The sequence below is a fragment of the Paroedura picta genome, chromosome 7 (genome assembly GCF_049243985.1).
Source record: "Paroedura picta isolate Pp20150507F chromosome 7, Ppicta_v3.0, whole genome shotgun sequence".
NCBI classification, from domain to species: domain Eukaryota; kingdom Metazoa; phylum Chordata; class Lepidosauria; order Squamata; family Gekkonidae; genus Paroedura; species Paroedura picta.
Genome location: NC_135375.1, coordinates 92,950,225 through 92,965,663, shown reverse-complemented (window position 1 = coordinate 92,965,663; position 15,439 = coordinate 92,950,225). Strand labels below are relative to the sequence as shown.

Here is a 15,439-nt window from a genome sequence, read left to right as displayed (position 1 = left end):
TATCCTATATCATGGGTGGCTCTCTACATGTCCATGGACAACAATTACCACGAGCCCTTGCCAGTTTGGCCACCTTGCTCTATGTGCTTATTCTATGTAGGAAGGGGAAAAGTTAAAGAGTTTTGGCTCTGGACTGACTTTTCCTGACCAGGATGGTCCAGGCTAGCCTGATCTTATCAGATCTCAGAAACTAAGCAGGGTCAGCCCTGGTTAGTATTTGGGTGGGAGATCACCAAGGAAGTCCAGGGTCATGACATAGAGCAAGCTTTCTCAAGCAGGGCTTCATGAAACCTGGGGGCTTCTTGATGGATCTAGAGGGGATTCCCGAATGGGTGAGAGTTAACGTTTGCATATATATATTAAATTTGTTAAACATTTATTGGGTGAAATAACCATATATGGTCATGTCAACTGCCCCTCCCTCCCAAGATGGCCAATGATGGGCCTGGAGGGGATGGGAAAGAGTGGGTGTGTAGACAGCTATGCTTCCCAGCCATATTCTACACAATCATGTCACTTCTGTGATTTCTCAAAGGCTGAAGAATGTTTCAGGGGTTTCTCAACAGTAAGAAAGTTGAGAAAGGCTGATATAGAGGAAAACTGGCAAATCACCTCAGTTAGTCGCTTGCCTTGGTCACCATATGTCAACTGACTGCACTTTTTATACACACATTAGATGACTTAAGAAAGTGCATAAAGAGTCATTGGTGTCTCCTACCTCAACAACTCATTTGACTTAGAAGAAAGCTTCTGGCTGTCTTGAGCGGATAGGAAACAGCCCATCATTTTAAAAAGCCTTGTTGAGTGATAACTGTTTTTCTGCTCCATTACAATGCTATTTCCCCTTTTCCTCCCTGGAAGGATAAGCAGCCCCTAAAGGACTCGGCATCCACTCTGCCTTTAACAAGATTGTTGTGTGTTTGTGTGGGAGCACCCATGTTATTCCTAATTTGCCGGCTTCTCAAATCAAATCACACATCTGTGAATGCAGGTCAATTCCCATAATTGGTTAATGATAAATTCTATTGGATTAGCCTTCCTGAGTAGTACGAGGAACATGCTGAATAACATTTTATCCAGGCATCGTGTTACTGCAGGTATAAATCAGCAGCCTATCTTTAGGCATTCTGCATTCAAAACAAAAGTATTGATTAATTAGCAAGGCTCAGAAGGAGTGGAAGAGCCATTGAAAGTAGGGTTTTTTTGTTTGTTTCTGAAATACCATGTGGAATTTAGCTGTCTCTATTGAAAAACTCAGGAATACCAGTTTTTGAAGTGCTGAGTTCATTTGATTAATTAAGCAATTATAGCATACAGTGCATTTCCTGCAGATTAATGACCAGATGGGGAAAATGATAGCTGGAATCTTTCTTTGTTTTGGGCTATTACCTCCAGCTGGCTGTTGGACAACCCTTTGCCGAAACTGTTATTATTGCTGTTAAATCATTTTGGTTTAAAACAATGGAACACATTGAACAATTCCTTTCCCCCTATCTTGGTCCTCACAAAAATGATGTAGCTGCAGGGGTTTGGCCTTCTAAGTGGAACAGAGACTCCAGTTCTGTTCTGTTCCCCAACTATCCCTAAAATTGACTTGTTGGCCGTTGTAGGAAAAGGAAGGCTTTGGATGGAAAATGGCAATGTGGCACGTAGAATGAAGTTCGGTGGTATGTTACTTTGGTTTCATTGATTTTATTTCTATCTTGGGCCCTCATGACCACCTAGAATCATCTCATGTCTCCATTTCTCCCCACCCCTGAGAAATACACCCAAGACATTCACTTCTCTTCCTTGTTAGAAAGGACTCATGCTGTCCTTGTTCACAACCTACCCTCCAGAATCACATGACATCAGCAAGTAACAGGCCTTTTTGTGGCAGCTCTTGTTCCGTGGAATTACATTGTCTGAGGAGATTCCTTAAGGCCCTTGTTTCTGTCACACCATGACTTGTAGACCAAGCTGAATCACCTTTAAACAGCATTTCCATTTATTTATTATTAGGTTTGGCTTCCCTATTTTATTATGTGTGCCTGGACTTTTTGGTGGATGCCTGGTTTGGTAATATAGCCCTGCTCAAGATATATGTTTTTTTTCTCAAATGGCTGGGTTTACATAGAAGCTGAGAGCCAGCATGTGTCTTAGTGGTTAGAGAGCCAGACTAGGATCTGGGAGACAGAGGTTTGAATCCCTCCAGCACTGTGGGCATGAAGCTGTCTACCTACAGGATCACATGGCATCAACAAGAACCAGGCACCATGGGCATGAATCAGGCATCATGGGCATGAAACTGTGCATTGAGTCCAAGCCACAATTGACAGTGATTTACGGCACAATCCAATGGGGACCTACTCCATTAAGCTCATTGATTTCTGGGGCTACAGATTGGAATAACTCTGCTTAGAATTGCAGTGTAAATCCCATTGATCTCAGTTGGAGAGAGTAAGTTCCCACTGCCATCAAGGGTCTCAATCCACCTCTAGTCATAAGTAGACATGGGCAAGAAATAACAATCCTGGAAAGGATCTTCATGAAAATAAATGTTTTGTCAAGGTAAAGGAGCCTGGATAAGCATTATGAAACTGGCACATCTGAGCATGATTGGAGAGGGAAGTCAATACAGCAATTATTATTATTATTATTATTATTATTATTATTATTATTATTAGTAGTAGTAGTAGTAGTAGTAGTAGTAATAGTAATAGTAATAGTAATAATAATAGGCATTTGTATCTGTATCACTTGCATAAGTGAAGCCCAAGACTGCATATGACTCTTCCTTGCTGGATCAGAAGACTTTAAGTACCTACCTGTTAACAATGTTGAGTTTATACTCCATGTTTCTCCCTTATGGGGATCTGAAATGGCTTACATCACTCTCCTATCTTCCATTCTGTCCTCACAACAATGCTATGTGATAGGTTAGACTAGGCTTTCTTAACTAAGTTTTTTGTGAAACCTTGAGGTTTCTTGATGATCCTGGAAGAGTTTGCCAAATAGATGGGAGTTAATTAATTCTAATACATTTTTTAGATTTGTTAAATATTTATCGACCTGCTTCCCCTCCCAAAATGGCCAATGATGGGCTTGGTGGAGTGGGAAGTGGAGGAGCCATGGGTGGGCATGTACAAAGCTATGCTTCCCAGACATATTCTGCACCGTTGTGCCATTTCTGGGGTTTCTCAAGGCCTAAAGAATATTTTAGGGATTTCTCAATGGGAAAAAAGTTGAGAAAGTCTGGGTTAGTCTGAGAGAGTGCAACAAGCCCAAGGCTAATATAACAGAAGTTGAAAACTGACAGCCAGCGTAGTGTAGTGGTTAAAAGCAGAGAGCTCAAATACAGAAAGCTGGATTTGGTTCTCTGTTCCTCTACATAAAGCCGGCTGGATGACCTTGGGCTAGTCACAATTCCCTCAAAAGTCTCTCTGCACCACCTACCTCATAAGGTGCCTGTGATGGGTAGAAGAAGGGAAGGTGATTGTAAGTCGCTTTGAGAATCCTAAAGGTACATAAAAGCAGGAGATAAAAGCCAACTCTTCTTCTTCCAAATAATTCCTGTGCTTGCCCATCTAATCTTAAAACAGTAAATTATTTGTAAAGGACTTCCTGTACTAATAACTAAGAAGTGTATTGGTATTTATGCACAAAGTTATTGGAACTAGAAAGCAGGTTGCCTTTTTTAAAGCAAGGGGGCTGCTGGGTCTTATAAAATTAAGTCCAAAGCACTGCTGTAGCCCTATGTTTGCAAAACTGGACTAGCAAACTGAGACCAGTAACTCTGGGTTGTGGCTGGCTCAAATGAAGAAGAGGAAGAGGAAGAGGAAGAGGAAGAGGAAGAGGAAGAGGAAGAGGAAGAGGAAGAGGAGGAGGAAGAGGAAGAGGAGGAGGAAGAGGAAGAGGAAGAGTTGGTTCTTATATGCCGCTTTTCTCTACCCGAAGGAGTTCCCTTTCCTCTCCTCTCCCCACAACAGGCACCTTGTGAGATGGGTGAGGCTGAGAGAGCTCTGCTATCATTGCTCGGTCAAAATCAGTGCCGTGGCGAGCCCAAGGTCACCCAGCTGGCTCCATGTGGGGAAGTGTAGAATCGAACCCAGCTTGCCAGATTAGAAGTCCGCACACCTAGCCACTATACCAAACTGGTCCGTGTCACACCTGACATCTGATGTTACCAATTCTGGGTTGAGAGGTTTCTGGAGATATAGGGAGGGAGTGGAGCCTAGAGGGATGAAAATTTGGGTTAGAGTGAAACCTCAGCAGAATATCATGAACACATGAAACTCCCTTATACTGAATCACACCCTTGATCAACAAGGTCAGTATTATCTACTCAGGCTACCCTCAAGGCAGAGGTCTTTCATATCACCAGCTGCCAGATCATTTAACTGGAAATGCCGGGGCCTTCTGCCTGCCCAGTAGATGCTCTTCCACTGAGCCACAGCCCCTCTTTGGCATATAGTCCATCCTCTGAAATTTCCCCTGGGGAGACCAGTTATAATCCCAGCGGATCTCTAGGATTCACCTGGAGATGGGCAAGCCAACTAATGGGGAACATCAGGACCCAGTAAAAACCCACCCCCTGCAAGAAGGGTTGTATTATGTAGTCTGGTGATGCTTTGGTATTTCTTGAATTTTCTTTTCTTAGAATAGGATGCAGTTTGCTTGCCTTCATGCTAATCTCTGATATTATTCCTAATGGCAACAGAAATAGATAGCTACAGAGCTTCAGGGGGCGATGACAGGTACTAATATATCTCCTCCCTGGGCTGGAGAGTTATTCAAATATGTAGCTGCCCAAGCCTCAATAAGAATTCATCAGACTGACACCACTAACGCCAGTTACAAAATTGTCTCATCAGCCACTGTTAGTAATTTGCTCAATTCCAGACTGTGACTATTTCAAATTCCAAGTAAGATTCACTGGAAAGTTCGAATATTGGAAAATAAGTACTGAGCATTACTTCATTGTATATGGAATGCAATCTAATATCTCTAGCTAAAAAGCATTTAAATGTGAACTCACATAATGAGATTTAAACCATGAAATTGGTTCTTACATTCCAAATTAACTGGAATTGTGGGTTGTTGCCATACTTGAAAGGAGATCCACACTTCACTAATCTAGACTTGTAAAAAAAAATGAAAGCTGTTTTTGAAAGAGGAGGAAAATCAAGCCGGCTTGTATGAAGGTTGCACATGACACAAGAATATTGAAAGATCCAGCCAATTAATTAAATCAGCTAACAAAACAAAAATCCATACACTCATTTATATAATGAAAATCACAGTGAAGGAAGTCTCTATTTCCATGGAGATAATGATAACTATTTTACTTTGCAATAATTTATACATTTGATTCACGTCAAGTAGAGTCAATGATTGCTTGGCTTGGAGAACCTTTTGTAGCTTACACAATGGGTAATTATGCAATGTTAACAGGACTATAAGACAGGGCCTGGGTAGGTGTGTACACAGCTATTCTTCCTAACCATATTCTGCACCATTCTGGGGTTTCTTGAAGTCTGAAGAACATTTCAGGGGGTTTCTCAATGGTCAAAAAGTTGAGAAAGACTGACCTGAACTATATGGCCCCCAATGTCAAGATGTCACTGCTAAATTTGTTTTGTACTTCCCTCATCCCCCTTCCTTCCAATTAGTGCTGGGGGAGCAGGGAGAATTGCCAGGAAGTCTCCCTTATTCTCTCTTTATACTTGTATCCTCTTATTTTGGTCTCCAATTTAGTTCACTGAGACCTCTTGTTATCTTTGTGTGAAGCCAGTATCTAACAATGGTAAAGTGACTGAGTTGTGAGTCTGGACCTTTACAAAATGCAAATTAACCTGCCGGGAAGGATCCTGTAATATCCCTGTCGAGGTCTGTCCCTTGCAGACTGTGCTTCATGGCTGTTTCTAGCATATGCTCTGTTTATGGCTTGGTTGATGTTAGCAGAGCCAGACGAACAACTCTGTCTACTTGAGGCTGCAGTTTCCTTGTTCTCTTCCCTGAAAGTCCCTATAGTGGTAGAACATCTGCTTGAGAAGCAGAAAGTGGCTGTTTCAATCTCTTGGATGTCCAGTTAAAAAGCAGCGGGTAGTAGATGATATGAAAGATCTCAGCCTAAGACCCCGGAGAGTCTAAGTGATTCTGCACTTAATGGGCCAAGGGTCTGATTTGAATATAAGGCAGCTCCATATGCATTCGGCTGGTAATTAAGAGATACTTAAGCAGTCCCTTAGTTAGACGAACATGCTCTAAGAATAAATAGTTTGAGGAAAACAATTTTGTACATGGATTTTGGTTTAGAAGAAATCAATGGTCATTAGGCACGTCAATTATTGATAAGACAATTGGACTCATCTGGCTTTTAAACCGGCCAATGCCTTTTCTTGTTTGTTTTGACACGCAAGAAGCAAGCCTTTTTGTTTAGATCGATAAATTATCCTCATTCCACTCTAATTTCCTGGATGCATGCAAACAATGCAATTATCCTGAGTGAACAGGATACAGCATCTGCGATTTCACTGAACTCCTCATAAAAATGATAATGATGCACATCTAATGATTTATGGATTTTCGAAATGCAGGATTTTAAAATCAAAACCGCAAAAGCAGAGGGGGGCTGAAGACTTTCAATATGGTTGGTACTGGGGTGATGGTAGAATAGATGTATTCTCAAAGCAATGTTCTGAATATTGCCACCAGAGATCTCTGGTTTAAGTGCTGAATTCCACTGGTGTTGTTGCCAGAGAACATGGGGGGACCTGGCTCAGTGACAGAGCATCTGCTCTGCCTGAAGCTCCCTGATTCATTCCCCAGCAACTCCACGTAAAAGGATCGCGTAGGAGATGATGTGAAAGACCTCTCTTAGGGACACTGGAGAGCCACTACCAGAATAGATGGTGATAAAGTTGAGATACCAATAATCTGACTCAGTATACAAGGACCTTTCTGCCAATACAATACTTTGGTCAATACTGACCTAAGAGACTCCTGTTGGAAGGCTTCTTATGCTGGGGGAAGGTGTTGCTATTAGCTGGGCAGAGCTCTAGCGTACAGCCCAAATCACATATCTTTGATCTTCTTGGAATCAAAACTGTCTTCTTGGTTCACACTGAAGATCCATTTTTGTCTCTAACGGAGGCCAGAGAGTTATCCTGATATCTGATGAACTGTGTTTTGACTCACAGAACCTTATACCCTGGGAAATTTTCTTGCCCTTCAGAGTGATGCCGGCCATAAGTTTAGTTATCCTTAAGATAGTTTCAGAAGGTAGCTGTCTTGATTCCCAGCAGCAGCAGAAGTAGATTTGACTCCAGTTGCACCTTAGAGATAAGTGAGATTTTCAGGGTATCTGAGGAAGGAAACTTTGACCCTTGAATAGTTAGACCCCTACTGGGCTTGAATCTAGTTATTTCTAAGAAACTCATAGTTCCTTTCAATGGGTAATGGATGAAAACAAGGAAATACTTGTACCACCACTGTATCTAGGCTTGCCAAGGTTTAGTATGTACAAATATGAAAAGTCACAAACCTCCGACAGGGATGGAGTCTGACCCAGGGCCCAGCTACCCAGGGATGGGGCCAGTGGAATATGGGGTGGAGCTCATGTGCCAAAGTAGGAAACCGAGTGATCAGAGGGTGGTGTCAAGGGACAGAGAGAACAGAAACATCAATTCATGTAAAATGCACACCTTTGGCTGAAGAGATATCAGGAAAGAAAGGGAAGCAAAAAAGGCAGCTGCAGACAGCTGCTGTTTTAAGAGGAGCTGCTTTACAGACATAGAAAAGCCTGATTGATTTATTTATTTGATTTCTATACCACCTTTCCATATGGCTCAGGGTGGTTTACATACAACATCATGGGGGGATACATGGAACGAATTAATATATAACATAAACAAATACAACAATAACAACAGTAATCTAACAATGGTTCTAAATAACACAATTTCAGTGATCTTAAACAACATTTAAGCTGAAAAGAAAGATAAAATTGCTCAAAATGCACCACAGCAAATTCCTTTGCCCAATAGCTAAAAAAACGATCTCTTTTTTCTTCTCTTCATTATATGAACATAACTCCTTTTTGAAGCAGCCGGTGGGGGGTGAGGGAGTTATGCCACTGGAAAAGTGGTTAGTTGGCCGCTCTTACCTTTCATATCAAGGATCATTGCCCAAGGCCTGACCCCACTACTATTATACATTGTTGATGATGAGTCCACCTCATCTGCTTTATCCCTTTTTTTCTATAATAACTTTGTCCTGCACTCATTTAAAAACAAGAGGGAGGTTTTTCTGTTGGGTAAAGATATAACCATAAAAAAATAATTATCTTCCAAGCCTCACCAACTGCAAGATATGAAAACTTCAGGCTGTGTACTACAAGGTGCCCTTAGGAGCACGTCTAAGCAGCTCTACTCAGAAATAAGTATCACTTTATTCAGTGGGACTTACTCTCAGGAAAGGGTTCATAAAATTGCAGCCTTAGTATTTATACATGTGCAGTCCTAGAAACATGATGTCTGCTTGCACCCACTTGGAGGTGTAGTATCTAGGCTCTGAGATGTAAACAAGACATTATGTCAGGTGTTGGAGGTTCTCCTGTCCTGATATTTGCAGTCAGACATGATGTTAGGCAACTGATGTTTCCATATGTGTCAGGGCATGTTTCAGCTTAGATCATAATTTACAGGAAGGGCTTCCACAACCACCTTCCATGCCTGCAGCCAGCTTTTCCAGGTCCCCCCAGCTACCAGTGGGTGATGGTGGGTAGAACTGACAGATCCAGGCTGAGAAACTCTTGGATATTGAAGGTGGAGTCTGGGGGTGACAGGGACCTCAGTTGGGTACAATGCTTAGAGTCAACCCACCAAAGCATCCATTTTCTCCAGGGGGATTGATCTCTGTAGTATGGAGATGAGCAGTGATGCTGGGGGATCTCTAGGCCTCACCTGGATGCTGGCATTCCTACCTGGGGCTGCAAATCTATATGGAGCAACAGCCCATGGAGGCTGGTGAGCTGCAGTGAGAGGCAAGAAGATGCAATCACTTCCTTCCTGCGTTTTTGTCACTGCAGGTTTGCTGATGCAGATATTGGTCTGGAAAAATGAGCCAACAGGCAGCTTAAAATTGATTAGCAATAAATGGTGAATACACTCTCATTCCAAGTATTTTTTTCACAATTAATTTCTCTTCTACCCAATCTCTAGCACCTACCTCTTCCTGCCCCACCCCCGACAAAAAAAAAATGCTGAAACATAAGAATGTGTGGTAGAGCTTTAGTCACTGTCAGTTCTCTCCTTTGCTTAGGTCTATACCAAATTTTAGGCCCTGGAAATATCAGCAAGAAACAGCTCCAGGACTTGTTGCGTGACTTATACCCTAAAGAAACATGTCGGGCAGTTCAGGAGCTTTCCAGCCTTTTTCTCCAGGAAGTGGATAAAAGCAATCAAGGTAACAAGTTGATTTCCTTTAAAATATCCACTGAAGGAACTCTAGGTCCCAGAGAGCGCTGCTAAGGTCTGAGAGATGCCATATTGAGAGAGAACGAAATGGACTAGAAAGATGGGCCACAGTGTACATTCTGCAAATTATGTGATACAGCACCATCTAGTGGGTTTTGCAAGTATCTCGTGGGAAGTTGACCAAAATAACCCCTGGAGGGGGGGGGGGGCTGAAGGCGATCTCTGGATTAATTCATTGTTTTGATATACAGTCCAGTTGAAATTCAGTTAGTTCCACTGTGAGAGCTAGCAGTGTATTTAAATGTTCCACAATGAAATCAATTAGACTTAATGCAAATATAAACAAAACTAACATAATTCCATTTCGGCAAGATCTTGTACTATACCATTTTCCTCCCTGTATCTTATAGTGCCCCAAAACTGATTGCACGAGGCCTTAACACAAGTGAAAAAGCAGTCTAGTCCAGGGACTAGAATGCATCCCCCATGCAGACACACATATATACACTTCTGCAAGAACTACTGCATATGGAAATCTTTTGATAAATCCCAAACTCATCCAAATAATTTTTTAAAATTTCTAACAGATTTATTGTAGATGGCTATTACTTCCTCTTGAAGGTAACAACTTTCAAATTTATTCTGTTTCTATACATTGGAGTTTTCTGAGCTTGAGTCTGTTTTGACATACAGCAACTTTGGTATGTTTGTGTATCATCTGCACATGCAAAAATTTTCCCATTTGGGGCAGTCTCGGAAAAAATTATGCACATGATGAACACATGTCGAAATATTGCCCCTGATTGTCCATTGAATGGAGAAGCCAGTGGAACTGGAACTTCCACAGTTCCAGCAGACTCGGCTGATAAAGAGAACTCAAAAATCTGAAAATACAGTATAACAGTTGATATTAAATTTAAAACAGTACAGCCTAATCTCTCCATTTTTATTGTTCCATGTCCATGTTCCTCATTGGCACGAAGAAGAAGAAGAAGTTGGTTCTTATATGCTGCTTTTCTCTACCCAAAGGAGACTCAAAGCAGATTACAATCGCCTTCCCATTCCTCTCCCCACAACAGACACCCTGTGGGGTGGGTGAGGCTGAGAGAGCCCTGATATCACTGCTCGGTCAGAACAGTTTTATCAGGGCTGTGGCAAGCCCAAGGTCACCCAGTTGGCTGCATGTGGGGGAGCACAGAATCGAACCTGGAATGCCAGATTAGAAGTCTGCACTCCTAACCACTACACCAAACTGGCTCTCTATCCATTCTTAGGGTTGTCAGCTCCAGGTTGGGAAATACCTGGTGACTTTGGGGGTGGGGCCTCAGAATGGGTGGAGTTTGGGACATAATTCTGTGGAGTCCAACTTCCAAAATGTGCATTTTCTCCAAGTGAACTGATCTCTGCTAATAGCAGATCTCCAATTACCACCTAGAGTTTGGCAATTCTAGTCATTCTTCTGTTTACATTTTTATCATTTGTTATTGTCCGTGGATTTTAGTACTTTTGTGAATTTTAAGAATATTAAGCCATTTGTGCTATGTGGCAGAATATATATTGATTATTCTGGTTTTATATTATTCTTTTGCACTAGGATATATCTCTGAAGATATGTTTGTTGCCTGGGTACAAACTCTTCCACAAGAAACAGTGCAGTCTATTCTAAACTTCCCAATTATACCTCCAAATCTGACTTTAAGCAAGTCTTGGATATCTTATCCTAGTGTAAGTAGAAAATTTTGTTTTTCCTGTTTTTCCATGATTTGTCATCTTTGAGCATTCAGGAATTTCTTTTTTGGGGGGGGAGCAAAGGGATTTTTCTGTATTTGAATCTGAACATCTATATGAGTATAGTCAACATTACTGTTGAGTTTGTTGTGAATATATGTATAGTTTGTATCTGTCAACAGTGGGTAATTTAGCAGAGATCTGTCAAAGCTGAAGACTTGGCACTTTCCAGATCCTGTTTGTAGTCATTTGGCTTTTGAAAAACAGCACTGAGATTTTTGCATCCCTTAAATGTCTACTTTATTCGGTTGTTTGTTTTGTTTTGTTTCATTTAGCCTGGCCTTGAAACAGAGTTGCCTAGCAATGGGGAAAAGGCACAATGCATTTGAGCATGTAGCAATGCCAGATAAAACGTTGTGTAATACCATTTTTGATGCAGCCATGCGTTATGTGACTTGTTGTCAGTTTTTTTTAACCAAACCATAGTTCTAATTTCCATTATAATGTTTATTCTATCCATCTTGTGTGCTACAGTTTCATCTATTTCTTCATTTTTTAAAAATGATGGAATGAATACCATTTGTAAACGAACATCAAACATATTAAACACCCCACTGCTAAGACATGAGACTATCGTATTTTTGTCTGGGATGGGGAAGATATAGTAAACTTAAACCTCCAAGCTCTTGCTGGGGTTGCTACTGGACTCAAATATTGCTGTGTCACTAGTCAGGAAGTTGAGATCAATTCTAGGCCCTTACTACATTTCTTAATAATCTGTAAATGCCCCTATGATTCCTACAGATTACTGCAGAAGCTGAAGGCAAGCAGGTGTTAGACAACAGGCAGCTTTCCCAGGTGGCCACAGAAGTATCATCAAAAAAGAGAAACTGGAAGCTTCTTGCTAGCAAGCTTGGCATTTCTGAACAGGAGTGCTTCCACTTAGAACATGAACATCTGGAGTCAAAGGACCAAGTAAGAAATCCTCAGGGTACAGTCTTTTGACACCTTTGGAGTCATGTTGACTCAGAAATAAAAGGAACAGGTAAACATGGTAAATTCATGTCCTGTAGTAAAAGCCTAGCACACACAAAGAGGCTGAGATATGAAACCAATGGATACCATGTCTTTAGATGGTGAGGAAATGTCTTGGTTCAGTAGATGGTTAAAAGCATGATCCTGAGGGCCTAACTAGCAACAAAACATCAACCAAGAAGGTTGATAGTAGCAAGGAGCTGGGCACTGGCCAATAATTCAGGGGTGGTGATGCTAGAATTCAGTGACTGGCTATCCTGATGGCTTTTGGCCCTTAAAGGTATTCAGTATGGATTAGGTCCATGGCTTTGGAGAACAGGGAGAGGTTAACTCCCCTGCCCTGTTTTCCCAATAGAAAGCCCCATTGGCTATTAGCCCCAGCAGGGAAAAAAGACTGTTGTAGTAGAGAGGGCTGGCAGGTCACAGCTCACATGTACCATTTCTGCACAAAGAATTTGCTCTTGTACAGCCTCTCATTCCTCACGGGTTTTAGTGCTGCTTCCACATGACGTCAGCAGCAACCCACTGCTGTGCAGGAGTTGGCAAGAGTTTTCATCTGGTTTGCTCTGCAATGAGGGAAATTGCAAAAAACCGATTTTACTTTCTTGTTGTGCTGCAAATCAGGTGGCAAACAGGGGCAAGCCCATCTGAAGGAAGAAACGCACAACAGTCTCGGTAGCATTTTGCTCACCCTCACACCTGCCCTCTCCATTTCCTGCTCAATTTTTTTTTTAATGGTGCGGTCTGCATTGCTACAGAACCGCAAAGCAACGTTCCCTCAGTACAAATAAAATGTTCTCTTCATTGTCCATGGTAATATTGGGATGGGGCCGCTAAAACACATTCCTCTTTGTGTTTTCTGGTGGTGGGGTATGAACAGGGAAAGTAGGGGTGTGTGATGTAGCAGCCATCTCCCTATTAGCTTGGTGTCTGCACTCTGTGTATTAAATCTTTATTGTGAACATATAATCATTGGGTTCCAGTTACCATGGCCAGCCTATCACAAATCTACCCGAACATAAAGACAGACCATCATACAACATATCCCGAAAAGGGATCTAAGGAAACATTTTATTGTTGTGGTGTGATCCCGCCAGGCATATTGCCACCTACATTAGGCGAGACTACCTGTCTTCAGAGCACCTAGTCATGGTAATCCATGTGGCCCATTATGCACAGGGGGAATAGCGCACATTCGGGGTGGAATGGCAGCGACTAAAATCACCGATAATGCACAGAGCTGGCTGCAACCGGCCGCAGATTTGGTGCATGCCGCCGAAAAATATTATGTTTTATGTGAAGTTTTATGGGACAGGGGTTTTAATGGGTTCATTTGGTTTGTAAACTGCCTTGAGTCCATGGAAAGTGGTGAACAAATATAATGAATAAATAAATATAAATTTTAAATAATTGTAAATGAACATTATTTAACATTTAGGCCAGCTGGTACAGAGTTATGGGCTGGGGTGTCATCAATATGCACATGACACCCAGCTCTGTCTCCTCATGGATGTCCACCTGGACTCTCCCCAGATACATTCACCAGATGTTTGGAAGCTGTTGCTGGGTGGTTAGAGCAGAGCCGCCTGAAACTTAACCCCTTTAAGATGGAGGTCCTGTACTGAGCAGGAAAGGGAGAGGAAGCGCGCCTACCCACGTTTGTGGGGGCTCAGCTTAACATATCGCCCACAAGTAGGAATCTGGGTGTGATTTTGCATGCCTGCCTTTCAGTGGAGGCTCAGGTCACAGAAGTAGTGTACATAGCATTTTTCCGCCTTTTCTAAGCATGGCTACTAGAGCCCACCTGCCCTGGGAATGCCTAGCCACAGTGATCGATGCAATGGCCCCCTCCAGACTGGACTTCTGGAACTCGCTGTATGCTAGCCTACCCTTGTTGTTGACCCCAAAGTCCAGTTGGTGAAGAATGCAGCGGCTAGGGTCGTCACTGGTACATCTTGGAGGACCCATATCCAGCCAGTGCTGAGACAGCTACATTGGTTACCAGTTGTGACCTGGATCAGGTTCAAGGTTTTGGTTTTAACCTTTAAGGCCATTTGCAGTTTGGGCCCTGCCTATCTGAGGGACTGCTTGTGTCCTTATGCCCTGCACAGGGCTCTTGGCTCTGCAGGTGCCCATCTGTTAGAAGTCCCTGACCCCAGAGAAATACACCTGGCTTTGACCTGGGCCAGGGCTCTTTGTGTCCTGGCCCTGACCTGGTGGAATGGGCTCCCAGGAGAACTGAGGGCCCTGATGGGACTGTCAGCGTCCTGTGGGGCCTGTAAAACAGAGCTCTTCTGTCACATCTTTGGTTGGTGCATATACAGTCTTTATGAAAGTCTGCATAATATCTGCCATTGGATGAAAAATGAATATCATGTGCAACTGAGCTAAAATGTAGCTCATGTGCAATCGTCACATGCGGCAAACAGTTGTAGCCTCTTGCCTATACTAGGCTTAAAATTGGTACATGTGTGATACAGAAAAGTTGCTAAAATCCTTTGGGGCACTCTCCTGTATTAGAGATGCCATGCCAATTGCAAACACAGTGACCTGGCCTTGTGCTCCTGTCGGCTGTTGCTTCTGCAACATTTTTTGTTATCAGCCAGATCAGCCAGTGTCACTTTGCGTAGAGGGTTCTAGCCCGTGTTCTGGTCAAGGAAGCAGGTTCCTTCTCCCACGAGCTCATCAGTTTCCTGATTCCAGGGAGATTGCTCGAATGGTGCTTGAGTCTGTTCGATGGAAAAGAATCAGTGCAGCAACAATATGTGAAATTTCAATGGAACCAACTTACAAAAGACTTTTCTGTTGACGGCAGGGGACGCGTGAGGGTCCTTTAACTTGCCCCACTCATGTTTGTGTTGTTTCCGTTTTAACATGCAGATCCTGAAGATGCTGCAGATTTGGCACCAAACCTGCCAAGAAGCTCCTCTTCCCCTTCTCCAAGCCGCCTTGAGAGATAGCGGCAACGCAGATGTTTGTAACAAAGTGTTCCACTTGAGCTTTTAGGGGCTTTGCTACCAGATGGGGAATTGTTTTGGAAAGTGTCTACAGGAATTGGGATTCTAGTCATGTAGACATACTTGAAGACATGTGTAGGTGTCTCTTTTGAGAGAAATCCAACTCCATTAAAAATATTGAATTATTTCGCATCCTTATCTTTATACACAGTGCATCATTAAGTTACAAAATCTACTGTCACAGCATAAGGGCTTGGTCTC

General features: G+C 42.5%; 1 protein-coding gene across 4 annotated transcripts in view; it reads left to right on the top strand.

Moving 5' to 3' along the window:
• Positions 1–15,439, top strand: part of LOC143841291 (uncharacterized) — a 188,566-nt gene that overhangs the window by 37,237 nt on the left and 135,890 nt on the right. For 2 of the 4 annotated variants that reach the window (XM_077345413.1, XM_077345414.1), the window contains exons 5-8: positions 9,304–9,447; positions 11,053–11,183; positions 11,991–12,161; positions 15,102–15,363. The exons of 1 other annotated variant lie outside the window; for it this stretch is intronic. In XM_077345413.1, the coding sequence (XP_077201528.1) occupies positions 9,304–9,447; positions 11,053–11,183; positions 11,991–12,161; positions 15,102–15,227 (572 nt within the window). In that variant the 3' untranslated portion in view covers positions 15,228–15,363. Of the gene's footprint in view, positions 1–9,303; positions 9,448–11,052; positions 11,184–11,990; positions 12,162–15,101; positions 15,364–15,439 lie in introns of those variants that run through there. One more of the 4 variants, XM_077345415.1, reaches the window with a different exon arrangement.